The sequence below is a fragment of the Miniopterus schreibersii genome (genome assembly GCF_964146895.1).
Source record: "Miniopterus schreibersii genome assembly, chromosome: 12".
Taxonomy (NCBI): domain Eukaryota; kingdom Metazoa; phylum Chordata; class Mammalia; order Chiroptera; family Miniopteridae; genus Miniopterus; species Miniopterus schreibersii.
In genome coordinates this window covers 48713607-48734988 of record NC_138112.1, presented here as the reverse complement: position 1 = coordinate 48734988, position 21382 = coordinate 48713607, and the positions used below count along the sequence as shown (strand labels likewise).

At 46.8% G+C, this 21382-nt stretch overlaps 1 protein-coding gene across 1 annotated transcript in view; it reads right to left on the bottom strand.

Moving 5' to 3' along the window:
• NAV2 (neuron navigator 2) overlaps positions 1-21382 on the bottom strand; it is a 342947-nt gene that overhangs the window by 138485 nt on the left and 183080 nt on the right. Inside the window, exon 8 of the mRNA XM_081154569.1 lies at positions 4413-5487. Coding sequence (XP_081010695.1) covers positions 4413-5487 — 1075 coding nt within the window. The remainder of the gene's footprint in view (positions 1-4412; positions 5488-21382) is intronic.

Below are 21382 nucleotides of genomic sequence, written 5' to 3'. Positions count from 1 at the left end.
AGCCCCCACCCCTCGACCCTCCCAATCCTCCTGGCATGGCTCCTTTGAAAAGGTGACTGTAACACCAGTCAGGACTTCGTGCCAAGCAGGTGTGTTTGCCCTCCAGGTCTCTGATTCAGAGCTCAGATCTGCTGACATGAAAGGTCTCACTGATCATTATTTCAACACTTGACTGAAATGTGTACTTCCCCAAACCTTCCCCATGCGCTTATTTGTCAAAGCAAATAGGGGCAACTGCTTCATGCAATGTGTTCTTGCCACAACTACCTCTGTTCATCTAGGCATGGCATGCAAATGGATAACTGCACTCAGACGCATAACCCTGGGTGTAACATTATTAATTCATCAGCATCCTGAGCTAATTCAACCCGATTTCACTGCCTATGAAGAAAGCGTTTGCCAAGAATGAGAGCTGTCTTAAATGTGGGGGATGTGCTGGTACACCTCAAGTTGTCCATCTATTCTCCCTCCCTTTGGCCTCGAGCCATCAGTCCCCATTTCTGGTCATCTCTCTCTTTAAAGGATTTTCATATTCTCAGTGGTCCTCTCCATTCACTGGCCAGTGTCCAAGCTCTCATCGTCTCTGCCAAGGCCCTACGAGTGCTTTGTAAGCAGGTACGCTGCCTCCACCCTAGGGGCTGTAAATGACAGCCAGGTGTAGAAACCAGCCCACGGATTTTATTCTTATTGGTATGCATATTTTGAAGCTTTTGAATTAGTTTCAACATTTAAAAATTGGGAGACTTCACAAGAAATAGCTGGATTTCTGCCTTCCCCAGTAAAAATAAGAAAGTCTAGATTGAATGAGCTCCACCTGCTGGTGCCAAGTGGTGGCGGCTCCCTCTAGAGGCGTGGAGTTCCCTCTGCCACAGACCCCTCATCCTGAGACTCCCACTTATACTACCTTTTGGGGCCCAATCAGGTTATCACCTCTGTTCTAGACTGTTCCTAGGTCTGGTCCACTTACCACACCATCCTCCACTGATCTTTCGATACTGATGTGACCACATCACCCCCTGATTAAAGGTCTCCACTGGTTTCCCATTTCCCACAGAATAAGCTCTAAACTTATTGTGGGAGGAGACGCCCTACATCATGGAAGTCTTCCTTCACTCCCGGCCCAGTCCCTGCCACTCCTGCCCTGTACACACAGCCCTGCCCTCTGCCCCACCCACATGTAGTTCCCCTCCATTGACCCGGATCATGCCATGCCCTTAGTGGTGTTCTCTGTAGTTACTGTGACCTCTGCCTAAAGGCCCCGCTCATCTTTCTGCCTTAGTTTGCTCCTAATCCACCTTTAAGATGAAGTTCCCATGCCGCCTTCACCTGGAAGCTTCCCTGACTCGGTGAGCTGATCACACCACCTCTGTGGGTCTCTACAGCCCTCTCCTGATTCTCCAGATGCCTGCTTGTTACACTGTGATGTAATTCATGAATCTTCCCTCAACTACACGGAGAGCTCTGCAGGCAAAGACCCGCTCTTTCGACATGCACGCATAAGAACATGATCTGCTTAAGTTCACACACTGAGCAGGCACTCGAGGCAGGATAAATGCGCTGAATGGATAAATGAGAACATTTTAAGCCTAGAAAGATGCTGGGCAGTGGAAGGAGCATCAGACTTGGAGCCTGGAGGTCTGGAGTCAATAACTTGATAGCCATGCACAGCTGAGTCCCTTCACCTCTGAACCTCAGGGCCCCTATCTGTACAGTGGGAACAACAGAGACCTCTCCTGGCTGCTACAAAAACCACATGTGGAATGAGACAAAGAGTGATAGAGGCATCCACTGTTACTTCTAAATTGATCAATATAACTCATTCTGAGTGATTTCTAAAATGATTTATCTTCCTTTTATCCCTTGGTAAAATCACTAGCATGGAGAAGATCTGGGAGAGCACTGTAGGTTATGTACAGTGAGCCATAAACTTGAGAGCGCGTTTTAGGGCACAAAGGAAGTCTATGCCATTTTAAAAACGTCTTTGATCTAGTCCAGTCTCTTCACTTTAGAGATGGAGACAATCAGGCTCAGAGTTACGCAGCGATCTACAGAGCCAAGACACTGCGGTGGCCAACAACATTATCTCTGGACTTGGCCTTGGGGTTAAACACTAGCTCTTCTGGCTACTAGCTCTGTGACTGAGAGCCAGTTACCTAATTCCTCTAAGCCTCAGCTTTGCTCAGCTATACAATGGGGATTTCAAAAAAGGTAGGCAGCTCACAGAAATGGGGAATGACGAAATGAGCGGAGGCACGAAAAGCGCTTAGCTGGGTCTCTGCACACTCAGCAGCGGTGCCTGCAGCCAGGTCCCAGGACCACACATGGAGCTGCATAAAGGACAGAGGCCAGGAGTCCTGGCTCCCATCTCAGTGCTCTTCTTCCTAGCCTCTTCCCTCCCTCACCTAAAGAGCAAAGGCACCTTGAGGGGCCAGGAGGACATCAGACATGGGGCTTGATAGATACACGCGGCATTTTCTCCTTCCTCCGACTTGTCAGAAATTGCTCTTTACCATTAAGGGTTTTTCCTCTCATAAAAAAGCTTGAAATTTTTGCCCTGGCTGGTGTTTCTCAGTGGTTGGAGCGTCCATCTGTGCACATACCTGGGTTGCAGGTTCAATTCCCAACCCTGGTCCGGGCATATGTGGGAGGCAACCAATTGATGTCTCTCACATCAATGTTTCTCTCTCTCTGGCCCCCAACCACTCACTCCCCTCCCTCCCTCCCTAAAAATCAATGAAAAAAATATCCTTGGGTAAGGATTAACAAAAACAAAACAAAATTTAAAAAGCTTGAAAATTTTCAAAAAGGTTAGGTATTTATAAACTTTTAAATGATTCCAGACCAAAAAAGGGGGGGGAGTGGGATTGATGGTGATCAAAGACTGTCATATATTTTAATTTTGAAAATTGTTCAGAGAACAGTTGCCTTACAGCCGTGCGTGCAGACGCGCGCTGAGCGGTTATCTAAGCCTTGGCACCCTCTAGGGACTGTGAGCTGAGCTGATGACGTGACTTAATAAAAAGATGACTGGTTCCCAGTGAGAAAGTTCGGGCGTGACCCTCGAGGCCTGACGTTCCCGCACTGGCTGGCTTCGCTCTGAAAACACTCCAGTCAGCCTTGCCATCAGCTGTTGGCAGGAGAGGTAACAACCTCCTAGAACACAACTCCGGCAGGGAGGGAGTGTGATGGGCACGAGGCTAAGCATAGGAACGGCTGTGTAACTAGTGTGTGCATATGCGCACTGGCATTTTATATACAAATGTGTACTTGTGCTCACACTTACATGTGACTGTTGATGTTTGTCCACACCTATGGGCGCATGGGTGTGTGTGTACAGCTGTGTATGTGTATGTACTTTGGGTGGAAGCTGTAAACTGAAAGCCTAGAATATGACATTCAATGGTTCAATCCTTGTCCCCTTTTGCTATGGAGAGGTATCAGTTTTATCATTCAACTGTGCAGTGTGGTCAAGGACACTACACGCCTGCAGCACAGGGCCAAGCTGACTCCTGTGAGCAAAGCTCTGGGGCTTCCTTAAGATCAGTGCTAGGGGAGCTAGGGGAGCTGCCACCTGCTGGGGGACTCATCCACACGCATCTAGTAGCACCCTAGCCAGTGTCTGCATCCTGCAGAGGTATGCGGTGGGGGCTGAGCAGCCAGAGGCTCTCAGGAGGCCAGAACCACACAGAGCAAGCAGCACCTGGCTCCACATGTGTTCCTGTGGATGTGCTGCTCTCAGAGACAGAGCGACTGAGGGACAGATAACAGACAGAAGGACAGTGAGATGTAAACACCCAGGCTTGTCTCAATACAACCTGGGCTCTTTTGTTCTTCTAGAACTGGTTCCTCCTACCACTCCCCTCCTCCCTCTTCCTGCTCTCCCCTCTAACATCCCAGCACACAGCAGGGATGGGAAACATACTTAATGCGTGCGCTGTGGTGAGGAGCTGTGAGGATCTGGAAGTTCAAGACCACACCTCTATGAGAAGACGTCTGCTACTCAGCAGGGTGGCTTCTGTGTTTTCATTTTTAAAGTATGTTCAGGATGGGTTAGGACTGATGCTGGATACTGTCGAGTGACACCAAACCATCTTTCCCGCCTCTGCTCCCGCTGCTGCTGCTGAAATGCCCTCAAGTCCCCCCCAGGCCTGATGAACTCCTACTCATCCTGGGTCAGCTCAGATTCGACCTCCTCTCTTTGGCTTTTTCCCACCCTCCCCAAGCCCCGCTGTATTAACTGCTCCCTCAAGCACACTGTGCATACCTCTGCTAGGAGTTTATCACTGGGATTTTAGCTGTTGGCCTAAACGTTCCCCCAGGGCAGTCCTGGTTCCTGCCCTCATCACCTAGAAGCCACCAGAAGGGCTCCTTTGTCCCACAGCCCAGGAAGGGCAGGTGGTGGCTGCTCCTACCTGTATAGGAAAGGCGCGACCGTCGCAGTGTTGGGGTGGCTGTATTGCTGCTGGGGCTGAGGTAGCTGAACACTGACGGTGTTGCTTCCTGTGGTCTGGGTGGTCCCGACGGACCCGCTGACAGTCTGGCTGCTGATGCTGTGGTTCAGGGTGGTCCCTCCTGGGCCTTTTCCTTCCGAGGACGCCAGGCTGGAGGAGGAACTGGAGTGTCTGCCGTCCAGCTGGGGCTTCTGCTGGGGGAGCCCTGAGCTCGGCTTCCCACCCCGGCTCCGCTCCCCCTCCTTGGAGGGGGCAGGGGCACTTGGGGACTTCCCGGGCATGCTCTTCATCCCTGGTTTTGGAATTCCACTGAGGGAGGGGGCAGGGGTCTCCTTCTTGGCACTGCTGAGCTTGCCCCCTTTGGGGATGAAGCTGGCAATCTTGGAGGACTTTTTTGGCATCTCGGTCACCGCTGCCCCACTGGGGTCTTCTCTGGGCCCCTCTCTGAGGTCCGGTCTCTCTGTCACAGAGGCTCTCTTGGCAAGGTCCTTGCTTTTCTCCCTTTCCTTGTCGCTGCCTTTCGGGGAACTCTTCTTGGTGGTCAGCGCCCGGCTGAACGTTCTCTGGGCGATGCCCTTGAGTGCGATCTTGGGGCTGCTGGACGCTGGGCCCGCCGCGGAGAACGTGCGACCGGTGGCCTCCATCTCTTCGCTCTCTTCGACGCTGGACAGGATCTCCAGCCGCTCGCAGCTTGTGTCCCGCGACCCCGGGCCCTCACCCGCCTTGGAACCCCCTTTGCTGTTGAAAAGTTTTAGTTTCTCCAGCATGGACTTCTGATTGTTGGGCGCTGGCTTCAAGGCTTCGGGGCTGGGCCTGGGGTTCTCGGGCACGGGCTGCTTGACCGAGAGCATGGACGACGTCGCGCTGTGCTTCACGCTGATGGACTTGCTGCGCCAGGGCTTAGTGGCAGCACCGGGCTGGGGGATGGCCGAGGAGACACCGCAGTTAGCAAGGGTGGAGCTGCCGCCGCTCTCCAAGGAAGCAGATGCATTTTCGCTCATTCCGGGGTGCGAGGAGGCCGGGCTTGCCAATGGCTCTGCAGAGATGGGGACAAGAAGGAAGCCTGAATTACACCTGGGGACCTGCGCTGAAGGCGAGGGAGGGTGAGCCATGGTGACTTCCCATCACTCCCCCCCGAGCACCTTAGAGCTCCACTACCTGCTCCGTGCGTCACGTGCGCTTCATGTGAAATCCCACCCCTCCTCTCTCCATCACGCACAGTTCACATTCTGGTGTATGCTGTGCAAAGGCACGCTGAGCGCAACATCAAATGTGCACAAAGCACAATTAGGCACTTACATTTACGGAGAAACACACACACACCTGCACCACCACCGTGGTGGTGTAGAAAAGCTGTAGGAAATATCTACTGTTTCAAGCCCACAGCACCATTTCAAGGTTATGGGAAACAACTGAGCATTATCCAACTTTAGGAAAACAATGAAGCACAGACATTAAAACAGAACAGGATAAAAAAAAAAAAAGCAACAGGAACAGGGGGGCCCTGGTCGGTGTGGCTCAATTAGTTGGGCATCCTCCTGCGCATCAGAGTTGCCGGTTCGATCCCTGGTCAGAGCACATGCCCGGGTTGTGGACTTGATCCCTGGTAGGGGGCATGCAGGGGGCAGCCAATCGATGTTTCCCTCTCTTTCCCTCTCCCTTCCTCTCTCTAAAAATCAATAAATATATTTGGGTGGGGGGCAGGAAAAGAAGGGAAACCAAGTATAATCTTCACAGAAGAATAATTACCCACAGAAGTTGCTACGTCCTATCAAATCGGATCAGTGTTTCCTACGTTGGCACTTTTAAAGAGTCACAAACACGACTCAGACTAGACTTAAAATAAGAAAGACTTTTCAGCTTAGAAGTATAAACTGCACAGGGCTTCACTGTAGCAAGAAAACACGCAGGTTATCTCAAAGTCAAGGCTTCCCCTTGGCGCTCAGGGAGTATTTCCTCGGCCAGACTCTTCTCAGAAAAGCCTCAACGTATTTCCAAACTGGAACTGGAATTTATTCTGGGAAGGGCGGGTTCTCAACTAGAGTTATGCTCGCCACCGAGGCGGCCCATATCACAGACATGAAAACTGTGGAGCCCTTGTAGGGAGCACTCAGAGCCATGTGGCTGTCCCTGCTCCGCAAGGGTGGCTGCCAGAGCTAAGGCAGCAGGGAGGGCTGGTCGCGGCTGAGCCCATGCCCGCCCGCACCCCTCATGTGCCCGCCTGGTGCAGGGAGCAGACGGGATGCGGCGCTTCACCCCCACAGCGCACATACATCCCTGTTTGCAAAGTCACAATGACATGACTTACCTAGCAGCAGCCACTTTCTCCCGAAACAAGTCCCTGTGAAAAATTCTCCTACCGGAGAAGCTGTCCTTCCAATTGTCACAAGTGTTTTCAGTTAAACTGCTCATGTTTCTAATTAACTTTTGTCATCCGTAACTGCTCCGGTGCCCAGAAGCCTGGCGGGATTAACGGCTGCGTCTTCTCCTCTTTCTTTTCTCTCTCTCTCTCTTTTAATACCTATGTTCCGCTGCCTTCTAGCAACAGAGTAAACTGTATACAGAGCGGCTTTTTATGATTTAAACGTCAACGGCCGCCAAAGCCGAGTGAAGGCAGCCCCTGTGTGGGACACGCGCCGCGCGGGGGGTGGGGAGCAAGGGCAGAGGAGCGGCCTCCCCTCGCTCTCAGCTGCGCAGGGAAGCCGCAGCTCCAGGGTGATCCAAAGCAGACCTCCCAATGTTTTAAAACACATACATCTTCCTGACTTACTGGGGATTTGGGTTTGGGTGGAGGTGGGGGTGGGGTGCTGCACAATCCTCCCTAACAAAACTCACTCACGGGGCATTGCCGGATCTTTTCCTGGGGAGGGTCGGAGACTGGCTCGGAAGCAGGCTCCTGGGACCCACCCGCACTGCCAGCCTTTCCGAGGCCTTCCACAGGCCTGACGCTGCTTCCGGAGGCCCTCCGGGGTGTCAGGGGGTATAGTGCTAGGCACGTGGTGAAGTGGGGATGACTGCCCAACTTTATGAGTGAGGAAACTGAGGCTCAGGGAGGGCTAATGACGGACCCTAAATCATGCAGCTAGAAATTGACATGACTGGGATTTGAGCCCAGGGCTCCTGACACAGTGCTCCTTTGGGAATGCGTCACGGTTGTCTCCTTTGATGAAGAATACATTTCAACAACAGCCACTTGAATGAGTGCTTTTCAGACATCACCTCTTCTATTGCTTAGGTGTGTTTATGGTATCCGAGGTGAGGCCTGAGCCAGGCCAGTCACTGGGAAGGAGGCAGCCTGTACTCCACAGGCAGGCTCTCTGGAGGAAATTCTAATGTTAGACCTTCTAATGCCCAGTTCCATTTCTGTTAGGACAACTGTCTTTCTCTTTACCTGGGTTCAAATCTGGGGCAGAGCATTCATTGATTCACTCATTCGATATATTCATTCATATCAATAGTAATTCATTCAATGAGCACCTAGTATATGACAGACATTGTTGTAGGTACTTGGGATACATCTGACAAAGATCCCTGCCTTCCTGGAGCTTACATTCTAGAAGGGAGGAACAAATGACAATGTCATTAATGAATACATTTTATTATTTGTTAGAAAATAAGTGTTCAGGCTCAGCTGGCGTGACTCAGTGGTTGAGCATCGACCCATGAACCAGGAGATCACAGTTCCATTCCTGGTCAGGGCACATGCCTAGGTTGTGGGCTCAACTGCCAGTAGGGGCGTGCAGAAGGCAGTCGATCAATGGCTCGTCACTGATGTTTCTATCTCTCTCTCCCTCTCCTTTCCTCTCTGAAATCAATAAAAAAGTATATTAAAAAGAAAAAAATGTTCAGGAAAAGGGAACTTTGGGGGCAGGTTGCAATAGTCTTTACAGGAATGACAACCTTACATTCAGAGGCATATCCCTCTTTCCTAAAGAAGTTTTAAGTTTTAGGCATATTCCCCACTGACCATATGTGCATGAATCACTGGGACTTCTCACTCCCACATATTCCTTGAAACTCTTAGAAAGCTTGTCTGAAATGGTTTTCATGAGAAATGCCCCTACCCAGTATCTCTGTGTCTTTTTAACATTAACATACAACAACTGGAAATGAACAACTAACTAGCTAAGGACTGACCCAGAGTTAAACAGACGCTTGATGCATCTCAGTGAAAGGGACAGACTAACTGAAGATGTCTGTCTCCCTCAGGAAAGCTGCAAGGTGGGGGGGAAGGGCTCATACAATGTAGGCAGAACAGACACTCAGTCCTCCTCAGGCCCTGCCGAGACAGCTCCCAGAAACTCCTACTTGCCTCTCAAACCCCAGCTCAGTGCCTTCACCTCCGTCACACTGTCTGAGACCCTCCAGCTGAATGAACCGTCTGTTGCGTCACATGGAACTGTTCCCTACGCTGGGTTTTTCTAGGGTACTGTCCATGCCTCCCCATATAAGGATTCTGGAAGGCAATCTACTTACATCAGGCCCTGGAAATACAGAGTTGCATAAAATACAGCTGCTGCCCTCTATGAACTCACTGTCCAAAGGGGCAACATATCTCAAAACAGCGCGGAAAACACGTAAGGGCTGTAAGGGTTGTGCAAGACCCAAGAGATCCACTCATTCTTTCCAGAGCGTTTGGGAAACCTTCACAGAGGAGGTGGCTCGAGTTTGTCACGCTATGGTTGATATGTAAGTCCACTGGTCTGTGGGTTCCTCCAGGATAGCGCCTTGCTGATTCATCTTTGTGTCCCAAAGCCTGCCAGAGCTAGGAAGTGGTCATATAGTTAACCCTTGAACAATGTGGGGATTAGGGGTGCCAACCCCCACACAGTTGAAAATCATGTATAGCTTTGACTCCCCAAAATCTTAACTACTAGTAGTTTACCGTTGACTGGAAGCCTTATCGATAACAAAGTCAATTAAAACATGTTTTATAGTTATATGTATTATATACTGTGCTCTCACAATAAAATAAGCTAGAGAAAAGAAAATGTTATTAAGAAAATAATAAGGAAGAGAAAATACATTTATGGTCTTTATTGGGGGGGAAATCTACATATTGGTGGACCACATAGTTCAAACCTGTACTGTTGAAGGATTAACTATAAATGGTTTCTGAATTGCTGGTTGGTAGTTTTGACATTTGCAAGTCACAATTAAGGCAATGGAGACACAAGATTTGTGATTATTCATTAGGGTTTTGTTAAAACTTTTCAGCCTAAACTCAAGGAAACAAAACTCAGGATCCGGACTCAGAGCTTCAGAGCTTCCACTTGGCCATTAGCCTGGGCTCCCCTGGTTATGAAATCATGTGGGCAGTTCAAGGACACTCATTGCAGCTATAAAGGGTAGCACCTGGAGATGACCATGAACTTGGGTTTCTAGAACAGAAGGTCCTGAAGCAGGACTACAAGGCTCCAGGGTACCTGAACATCAGATCAGCAATACTCTGCACTTATGTCGTGGCCAGAAACCCCCTTAACAGTGAAGGGGGCTTCCGGTCACAAGTGGTCTTGTCCAGGTTAACCTGACACAGCTCTGTCATTCTTAAGGCTATCATACCAGAGGCCTCAGGTCCTGGCTGAAGGAGCTGTTTGAGGCCCGCTCCTCTTTCTTTGGAAAGCAGTCATTTTTAATACCAGGGTTCTGAGATTCATAGCGTGGGAGTTTCCTTACCAAGCCTCAAACTTCGTCACCAACAAATGGTGTGACCCTAGATATGCCATTTTGCCCCTCAGCGCCTCACTTGTAATAGGATAAGCTGTTCCTCTAGAGTCTTTTCAGCTCTATTTCTATCCAAATCTCAGTGAGTCTCCACGAGGCCCTCTGAGGCTGGGCCACAGGCAATCCTGTCTGACTGGGCCCATGAATGCAGCCCTCATTCACTAAGTTCTACCATTACCCTGAGCTGTGACACTCAGGTGCCTCTATCTTCAAACAGTCCCCTCCACAGTTCTCTTAAGATGGTTACTAATAAATAGAGACAACTGGTCAAGGAATAGTTAACCTTGAACGAGTTGCTAGTGAATTCAGAAATGCGAGTATTTTATGAAAACAAGCAAGGGAAAGAGAGGGTAGGGTGAGTTCTTTAAAATTAAGAGCACTTGTCTCCTTGATAACTAACAGCTTGTTTCTTTTCTCATGTACAGGAACTTTGTTAGAGCAAAGGAATTTAGAGGAAGAAAGGAGAAAAGCACAAAAGAGTGTTCTGAACATCAGTATTTCCCCAACACTGGGATGTGGCCTCCGAAGTAGGTGAGTTTGTTTTAGATGGCACATGGGTGAGCATTTTTATATTTTAAAAGTTATATATTTATTTTATTGCATATTAGAAAAGATAAATAGCCCGTCTATAAATGTGCAGTTTCATGAATATTAAATGTAGACAAAATTTGAGTTGATTTAAACAAAATATGAAACAAACAAAAACACAAGTGGTTCACAGATTTGGCAAAGATCATGCAGAAAGTTTGTGAAAGACTAAAGTTGGGGAAACACTGTTCCATTAAACCAAGAAATACGTTATATTAAATCTTTTTTTTTTTTTTTTGGAAAATGTAATCAACAAAGTAGAAATCAAATCAGAAGGCCCCTCAAAAAGACTAGGTTCAAAACCAATCTAAAATGGCTACTTTTAGAGCTTTATTTATATGTATTTAAACATGACATTTTGCTGAGAATGGTAAGCCATGGCAACATAACTGGGCCTTGTTTAGCCAAAGATAATTTTTAAAATAATGACTTTAATAAGTTTTTGATTACTACACATAGTAAGAATGACATTTTACATCACACCCAATAAATACCAAAATATCCATATGTCAAACTGAAAAATATCAAAACATACTCTTACTATGTACAATAAACTCTGATATGTGCTGATCACAGAGCCCTGAACAGATTTTATGGCCCACTAACGGATCAGGCCCTGCAGACTGCACATCTTGGCTCAAAAAGACCAGCTTACAAGGCCCGCCCCCCACCAACTGACAAACCACAGCAAGAGGGAAAAGTCTCATGTGAAATATTGCAGACAGGGTGCCTTTGAAGAAAATACTTTTATTTTGTTATTTTTTTAAGGGTTTAGGGAGAGCATTTAATCTCCTTTGGGGAGGGGAAAGCTTGGTTTTTCTGGCAACAAGCCTTAAACTTCCTTGACAGTAACCAAAATACTTTGTAAATGAAAATACTGTCTATCACAGATAAATAAGCATTTCTTCCTCTCTCCCTCCATGAGGGCCAACACTGGCCCCAGGTCCCTCTGTTCCCAGCATCTTAGTTCGGATCTGAGTTAGGGAGACGTTGGTGGTCTGGTCCCTATGCCAGCAGGTACTCAGGGAGCATACTCGGCCTGCTGATCCCAGCTCCTGTCACCCTACTGTGATTGTAAACCTTCCCTGGGGAGGTTTGCCACCTAAGTCTTCTCTGTAATCTTCAGAAAAAGGCCTGATAATTGGGCCTGGGAAAATGTTTACAATTTCCTATAATTTGTCAAGGTGTCAATCTTGAGCGTTCAAATGTGTTAGGGTAATTGAAACCAGTTTTGTTTTGTTTTAAGTACATGGACTCCAGGCACACAGACTGGAGACAGTTTTCAAAGCTGCTCAGGTCAGTTTCTTTACAACCCTGGTAGCCGCCAGACCAGAGGGGCACGTGAACCTCACGCAACCCACTTAGTGGTGCTGCAGGATTCCTTCAGCCTGGCCAGAGAAGCTTCCTCAGCACTGTTGCGACCAATGTCTAATACTAAAGGCAAGGGCTTAAACACAGTCTTCTCTCCAACTCCCTCTTGGAGAGAACCCTTGGAGGTACAGAGAGAGAGAGAAGGCAGGCATGAGAACCACCAAGGAGAGTGAGAGGGCATGGAGTGAGAAGAGGCTGGGCTCTGGACACATACGCTCTGAGAATCTTTTTGTGTCTACAATCTCATAGGCGCCTAGAACATACAAGTTAGAATAAAGAGAGTGATTTATACAAACAAATATTTTTAGAGTTGCTGTTAATGCAATCCCTATCAAAATTCCAATGACTGGGTGGTGTGGTTTTTTGTTTGCTTGCAGAAATAGAAAAATCCATCCTAAAATTCATACAGAATTTCAGGTGACTCCAAATAACCAAAACAACCTTGAAAAAGACCAAAACTGAAGGTCTTATATGTCCGGATTTCAAAACTTACTACAAAACTACAATAATCAAGTCTGTGTGATACTGGCATGGAGACAGACATATAGACCACTGGGGCAGACTAGAGAGCCCGGAAATAAACCTTTGCATAAATGGTCAAATGGTTTTCAAGACTATTCAATGGGATAAGGACAGTATTTTCAAGAAGTGGTGCTGGGAAAACTGGATATTCACACGCAAATAAATGAAGTTGGATTCATACTTTACACCATATAAAAAATTAACTCAAAATAGATCACAGATTTAAACGTAAGAGCTAAATGTATAAAACTTTTAGAAGAAAACAGGAGAAAAGCTTCATGACACTGGATTTGGCAATGATTTCTTGGACATGACTCCAAAAGCACAGGAACAAAAGGAGAAAAACAGATAAGTTCAACTTATCAAAATTAAAAACACTTGTGCATCAAAGGACACTCTCAACAGAGTGAAAAGGCAACCTATGGAATGGGAGTAAATACTTGCAAATTACATATATAATAAGGAATTGATATCCAGAATACAAAAAGAACTCCTGTAACTCAACAACAAATCGATTAAAAAATGAGCAAAGGACTTGAATAGACTTTTCTCCAAAGACTATATCCAAATGGCCAATACACACAGGGAAAGATGTTCACACCATTAACCGTCAGGGAATACAAATAAAAACCACACTAAGACACCATTTCATACCCATCAGGATGGCTATTAACAAACAAACAAACAAACAAACAAACAGAAAATAAGTGTTTGTGAGGATGTAAAGAAATCGGAACCCTTGTGTACTACTGTGGGAATGTAAGATGTAACAGCCATTATGGAAAACACAATAAAAAAAATTAAACATAGACTATGACCCAGCAATTCCAATTCTGGGTAAGTACCCAAAAGAAGTAAAAGCACGACTTGAACAGATATTTGTACACCCATCTCCACAGCAGCGCACTCACAACAGCCAAAAGGTGAAAGCAACCCAAGTGTCCATCAACGGATAAACAATAAATATTGTTTGGATGGATAAACTAAACGTGGTATGTACATATAATGGAGTATTAATTCAGCCTTCAAAAGGAAGGGAATTCTGACCCATACTATATCATGGATGGACCCTGAAGACATGCAAACTGAAATGAACCAATCATGAAAGGAGGAATACTATGTAATTCCACCTATAAGAGGTACCTAAAGTCGTCAGATTCAGAGACAGAAAGTAGAATGGTGCTTGCCAGGGGCTGCGGGGAGGAGGGAAAGGGGGGCTAGTGTTCGGTGGGTAGTTTCAGCTGGGCAGGGCGGAAGTCTAGGAGACAGACGGTGTAACGCTGGACTGCAATGACAATGTGCTTCATGTCATATATACATGTACATGTGTGTAGATATATTTAATCCTCACTGAGGATATGTTTCTAATGATTCTTAAGAGAGAAGGAGGAGGGGGGAGAGAGAGAGAGAAACAGCGATGTGAGGGAGGAACATCAATCAGTTGCTTCTTTACACTCCCCAGCTGGGGATCAAACCTGCAACCTTTAGGTGTACGGGACCACGTTCCAACTGAGCCACCCGGCCAGGGTCAGAACTATATATTTTTAAGTGGCTAACATGGCAAATATTACATTAGGTATATTTTATTACAGTAAAAAATAGGGTTGTGTTTGGCTGCAGGTAACAGAATCCTGACCACCACGGCCTACACAGGTGAGGGGTTCACAACTTTATTTCCAGTGCTTAGCACGGGCCTTACACACACAAAGGGCTCAATAAACGTTGGCTGATTATTTTTAAAGTTTCTCTGCTAGTTTGATGGTTAATGAATCACGTGAAATAGTAGAGTTTTGAATATTACTTTACTAGTATTATTTCATTCTGGCTTGAAAAACTGCTGTAAAGGACTAGTGGTCCTCTTTAACCAACTCTAGCAGGCATGCAAATTCCACCACTTGGCTTTTCCCTCCTTAAATGGGCCCTCACCAACTCTTCAGTCAAGCTGTTTCCTCGGACTGGGATGCCTCACTGCCCCCTTGTATCCATACCCAGGCTTAACCTCCAGTCTCCCTTCCCTGCCATTTCCTTTGGGAAGCCTCCAGAAGCCATCTCTTTTCATCTCAAGAGCCACAAGGCTCTGTTGGGGCTTCTCTGGGGTCCCTGACACTTGCTGCCCTGCACTGTGGTTAACAGTTGCACTCAGCTTACTTACAAGAATGGCTGATGCTCGAATAGGTGCCCAGAAATGGTTGTTGGAAAAAATCAAACAAGCAAAAACTATTACTCACACTGGATTCCTCCATATGGCTCAAAATTAAAATCAGGTGTGCCTGGCTTCTCCCTCTTGGCTAACCATGCCCGCTGTTCTCTTTAAAGCTAAATGAACTCAGAAGACTAGAAACCTGGGTTTGTGATGCTTTCCAAGCTTTTTTGTTTTTCTGTGTACGGTGGAAATTTTGCTAGACCCAGTTACTGCAAATGTCATGTACAAATATTCCAGTATCTGTGCAGGTGTGGCCCAAAATCAATGTGCCCATTGCAGAAGTGGATTGTAATACATCGAAGCTGTCTCTTTCCTGCGTGAGCCACAAAGTTTCCAGCTTTCCTCGGTGACTTCCTCACCCCAGAGGAGGCGGGAAAGGGGCCCTCCACGGCTGGGGCAATGCAGTGGTGTTTCTTTTTAATACATGACAAGGTCATTCTTTTTCTTCAGGGGCTTATTTTGGAGAAAACCAAGTGAAACTGGGGTAATGATGTCATTCACTTTTCTGTTGGTAACCAAAGGGCAGTAAAAGAAAATAAGGAAGTATCATTCTCCTACGCAATTTCACTGCCTTTTCTCCAGTTTCACAAGCTACATTTTCAAATCCCACGTACTGGCATAAAGAACTAGGGAAAGCTAAACAAAGGCTAAACTTGCTGGGAGCATTAGTATACAGTTGGGCTTATCTTTGACCTTGTAATAGCACCTTAAAAAGAGAATAAATTCTTAAAATCTCACCCTTCCTCCCACACACCCTGTACCTCAAAAGGTGCCCTACACATATTTTTGAAATCTCCCCACTCAGCTGGATAAGGAGACATCGTTCGACTGCTGACATTTGAAGGGAGATAGCTTAAAAAAAAAAAAAAGCATTCCTGTTCTTTATCTTTCATTTCTTGAAGCCAGATCACCCTCAAAACACCTCCTTCCTCTCTTTTGAACTTATTTGTTCAAAATCCCAAGCAATATGTTTCAGGAGAAAGCTTCTGTTCTAATTGGTCGAGCCATTTCTCTATCTTGTACCATATATGGCTATGAAAAAGTACAAAACTGGCTGCAGAAAACCTTCTCCATTTTTTCAAGGGTGTATGAATTTTCAAAGAGATTATAAACACTTTACAGGGGGCCAATCTCATTCTTGCAGGAGGCCACCGTCCACGGCTAACGGCGCCTTGGCAGAGCGCAGGGGCTGTACACTATTGTAAATACATCCCTCTAAGACGCAGTGAGGTGAGCGATTCTGCAGGCCCCCTCCTCTAAGGTATCGGCCCAATCTTCCTGCTTTCTCCTGCGGCAAAGGACTGACACCCCAAGACAGGAGCCTCCAAGGCAATGTGAAACCAAAATGCTTTCCACTGAAGAGCACAAATAGGCACTAACAGAGAGGGGTCCCAGGCCATATACATCTGGAAAACAGAGGCACACCTCGTTTTACTCTGCTTTGCTTTACTGTGCTTCACAGATTTTTTTTTTTTACAAATTGAAGGTAACCCCCTCTCCCCCAGCAAACAGATTATGACTTTCCTTATTGTGCCAATCTATTGCAGTGGTCTGGAAAGGAACCCACAATATCCCCATGGTATGCCTGTAGTAGTCAAACAGTGTTCATGCCTGCAGGACTTCTCAGAGCCTTTAATGTGCTTGCTTGTGCTGGGAATGCCCAAGCTGATAATGGGATGGTGTGATTCCGACGTGTATTTTCCCTATGGAACTGATTTTATGGAAGAGCTTAAGGAAAGAGACTATTATGGGATGCAATTTGGTAAACACTGTCCTAATGGAGGGGGCAGAAAAATGGGCACATAACTCAAGTCAGAGAAGACAGCTGTTCAACAGGTAACAGTCACTAACCAAGAGAGCTATGCAAGGGCGAAGGAAGAGGATTTTCTCTCTCTCTGTAAAGTTACAATCTAATAGGCTGTGGAATGATTTCATGATATGCATTTTGGGCATTAAACATCCTTAATGGGTACCTGCTCCCTTTTATTTCAAAAGGATTAGTGAAAGGTTCTTCACTAAAGCCAACGAGTGCATGAAAACAGGACGGAGGAGTCGTGGCTGCACCATGGTATACCAGAAAAGATTTCTATCAACAGTTAGGCTCTAGGTGAGTCAGCCCTGGGACGTGGTAGCCACAAAAACTGATGTTTTCTTGGCCTGTATTAATAGAAGAATAATATTCAGAACAAGGGAGGTGAAGATCTTCACCAGCTGTGCACAGCTCGGATCAGAGCTAAAATGGTGAAATCTTCAGAATTTTGGACCTTGAAAGGCTTCATAGAAATCTGCTACTTAAGTCACCCATTTCCCAAAAAGGGAACAGAGCCTTGGGCATGTAATGACTTCCCTGGGGTCTTGCAGTCAGTAAATGGCACAGCTGTTGTTTAATTTAGGACTCTGGAGCTTGTTAAATAAAGTAGCTTTGCTGGTTCTACTCCCAAACCTACCAATTCAGAATGTCTGGGTGGACCCAAGCAGCTGGAGTGCTGGAGTGCTAGCTTGCTCCCCAGGTCACTGTCATCCATACTGAAGTCCAAAACCAGGTATTAAAGAATTCAAGTCTTCCTGCAACTTTGAGAAATGGTAGTTTGCTCAGGACAAGGACAGGAATCTAAGGAGGTCCCTAAACCACTCTCAACAAGGAGCAGCCAAAATGATTGGGACATTCAGCTTGGAGAAGAGAGGACTTAAAGGAGGCAAAAGTTGTTCGAGGAGCTCGTATCACCAAGGTGATTTTCCTTCCTCTTTGATTTTTCTGCCCACTGACACTGAATAAAAACAAAAAAGGTGGGCCAAGGACTCAGGTGGGCTCTGAACAAGAGTGTGTGGACAGCGAGAGGCCAAGAACCCATGGCAGCACTGGGGTTGGGGGGTCCCAAGGTAGGGACAGCCACGGAGGGGGCAGAAGTGGGGAAGGGAATGCTCACAGCAACTGTGGAAAAGGGGACTTAAGCCAACCTGTTTTATATGTTCTCTGCTTCACCAGAGCAGCTCTCTTTACATGTAAGATTTTATTTGACAAAAGGTTTCCATGGAAAAACCTATAAACAATATTAATAATTATCTATTAATAAGAATAATGGCCAACATATATGGAGCCTGCACTTTGTGCCAGACACTCTGCTAGAAAGCATGTTTATTGTATTGATGTTTTCATCTGCAGGATAAATCCAGTGAGGTTGGTAATGATGATTCCATTTTACCAGTGAGGAAACTGAGTCATGGGGCCTTAGCAGATCACCTGAGATCAAACAGATCAGTGCCAGCCAACTGTATTTCGAGTGCACACTCTTTAGCTGCACTCCTGGTCTGCCAGCCTTCAGAAGGGACAATGAACTGGGCTCTCAAAGTATGTGATCCTCTCTTGGTACAAGATATGGTATTTTCATCAAGTTTTCCGTCAACAGTTTTGAGACTCGACAGCAAAATTCTCTGACCTTTAACTCCTTCCCCGAGGAAAAGGGGAATTTCCACCCCCAGGAGGTCCTTTTTAAAAATGGGGCTGTCAAACATTGAGCAATAATTTAAGAATGGTTTTTGTTCTTTAAAATGTAGGATGCTGGCAAAATGTAATCTTTCTGCTGTTATTTTTTCTGCCAATCAAAATCCGAAGCCAACCAAAGAACTGACTTATTAGATTTCTCCAGGGGAATCAATGCGGAAACTGAGAGCTGAATTGGACTATTCTTCACTATCTATGATTGCATTATGCCAAACGTGCAGAAGCAGAAGGAGAAAGCAGCAGTCATTTATCCTGATCCTGCCAAGAGCGCAGCCACTCAGTATCAGATAGATCAAATGATTGCAGGGCTTCATGGATGTCACTGATCTGCACGCCGCTCTCCCAGACTTCTGAGCCTTTTCACCTGACAGTTGTCTTCTTAATGAAAAAACAGAATTTTTCTTCTGAAAAAACAAAATACACCGAGGCAGAAAGTGCCCCTGGAGACTTTTCACAGGCTCTACTCACCCGACCTGGGAAGCAATTTCCTCCAGGTGTCTGTTTTGCTTTAAGCAACAGGCCTGGCTGTGATAAGCTGGGTAGACTGAATTTTCCCAAGTGGAGCTCTCATCCTAGTAACTCTTCTGCGAGGCTAAGACATCTTTTAAAAACAAGATAATCTCGATGAGGTGGAAAGAAGGCCAAGGTTGTTGTGTTTTGCTTGGTGCTCCTCCCATCCCCTGGGGAGTCATGCAATCAGGACACTCTGTGGATGGTTTCAAGTCCAACTGAATAGCATGGTAACTGGAGTTACCTAGTCTAGCGGGGCTCCAGTTCATTCACAGTAAAAATAAAACTAACACCAGTAACTATCGTTTACTGAGCGCCAACCACGCGGCAAGTACTGTCCGGTGCTAAGTGCTTTAAAGGATTTCATTTAACGAATTCATCTAATGAATGATTTCATTAATTCACACATAAGCATCCTATGAAGTGGATTTACTGTAGCTCAGAGACATTCTGTTAGCAGCTCGCCCAAGGCCATGACTAGGAACTGGTAGAAAGCTCTGAATGCAGATTTTCAATTCCCCTACAAACAGCGAGCTTTCTCAAAGTGAGGCATATGTTGGTGGAATTGTCTCCCATAAGCAGAGTGGGAGCAGGGGACCCCCTAAAAGCCCTCTTGACCTAACTCCATAGAGGAAGGGACCGAAGCCCGTGCAGTCTAAAGTCCCCAGGTTTGGCAGGTAGCTCCCCACAGCCCTGCCCAGGCAAACTGCAGGTCGCTGGCAAGCTCGCCTGCTGCTCTCCGAAGCAGGGCCTCCGGTGCCCCATCCACCTCAGCAGGCCGCTGGAGGCAGCCCAGTGCGCACACAGCTCCAGGCTGCGTGATGACTCAGACACTCCTGGCAACATCTGCTCTGTTTCCGTGAGACTCAAAGGGCTCCTCTCATGAGTGCGGGGGGAAAGGGATTCAAGGAGCTTCTTGCTCATGTGCAGGGCTCTGAGACGTAATGTGGAAACCAGGCCGACTCGCGAACCAGCTTGGAGGAGTTAATGCACACTTACTCATGCCAGAGCTCATTAAATGTTGTGCCAGGGGATCTCTGTCATCTTGAATAAAAAATTCTGGAGGTACAGTACCCAGGAATATGGTTGGGGCTCAAAGTTATCTGGAGCCGTTTCTCCTTGGAAATCTTAAAACAACCACAACATTCAGCGTTTGTCCCTCCATCCATTCAATGCCACCCCATCCATTCAACACTGTTGACACTTCTGTTCCAGGTACTCTCGCAGGTGCTGGAGCTACAGCAACGGATAAATGGTCTGCGCCTCTAGGGGGTTCTGAGTCTTGCGGGTGGGAGAGACCATGAAGCAGAGGTAACTACAAAGCGTGGAGCTGCTGCGACGGGGAATGTTCATGGAGCTGCGGATCGCAGAGCGGAGGCCTTAACCCCGGGAGTCCAGGAAGGCATTCGAGCCAGGTTTTCCCGCCCCTGCACACACCTTTTAGAACTTAGTCCTTTACAAAGCATTAAAAGGAAATAAAGTGTCTAGATACCCAAACCTAGAGATTCAAACCAGACTCTGAAGGACAAAACACATAGATTTTCCACTTGATCGGAGTAAAATCTGGTCAGCCAAATGCACTCATGACACTAATCTCAACCAGGAACTTCAGGGGCACACCCACTGCACCCACATAATGAAGAACAGGGCACATAACTCAGTCAGGCTGTTACTCTTCCTGCTCGCCCGGCACCCGGGTACTCTCTCCATTCAGTGCGTGCACTGAGTTTATTTCCACAGAGGATCCTTACAGGTCACCTCCCAGTCCAGGCTGGGAAAAACAGGCCTCGGGGCTCAACTCTCTCATTCCTCCCCAAATCCAAATGACAAGCCAAAGGCAAAGTTGATGGTTTCAAATAATATCAAACTGACTACTGATCTAGTCACTCCCAGCTGTCAATCCAGACGCCATGAGTTCAAGGCAAATGGCTAAACGTCCTCTATCAAGAGACACAATGACAAGGATGGAGATGAGTGACAGAGACCCAAATGCAATTTTATACTCTCAATTTGGGACTTAAAAGGGGGAAATGAAGGCAGGAAAAGACAACTAAGGTGAGCTCCACACTGACCGGGACTGAGCTCAGCAGCCAGGTTCCCTTCCTTGCTCTTCAAACCGACCCCTGAGGAGGGCAGAGTCAAGCCTATTTTACAGAACAGTAAACTCAGGCTCAGGGAGGTTGAGTCCCTGGCCTGATAGCACAAAGCTGGTGAGGCCAAGGTGAGGGTCAAGCTGAGGTCTGTGCAACATGGAGGCTAACAGTTCACTGCCTCAGCTTCACTCTCCTTGTAAAAATTAACAGAACTGTGGGACCAAAGCTATGGAGTGAGGGATGAGGGTTGGGAAGCACACAGCACAGTATTTCTTGGAAGCCACTGTTAGGGCAACGAGACCACCAGAATTTCTGTTAGGATGGGAGAGCTGTCTCTGGTTGAATTCCTTGACAAGCTACTTGGACCAAAGCTGAAGTCCAGGGGGAACCTGAATGTGGGAGCAACTGTCTTGCAGAA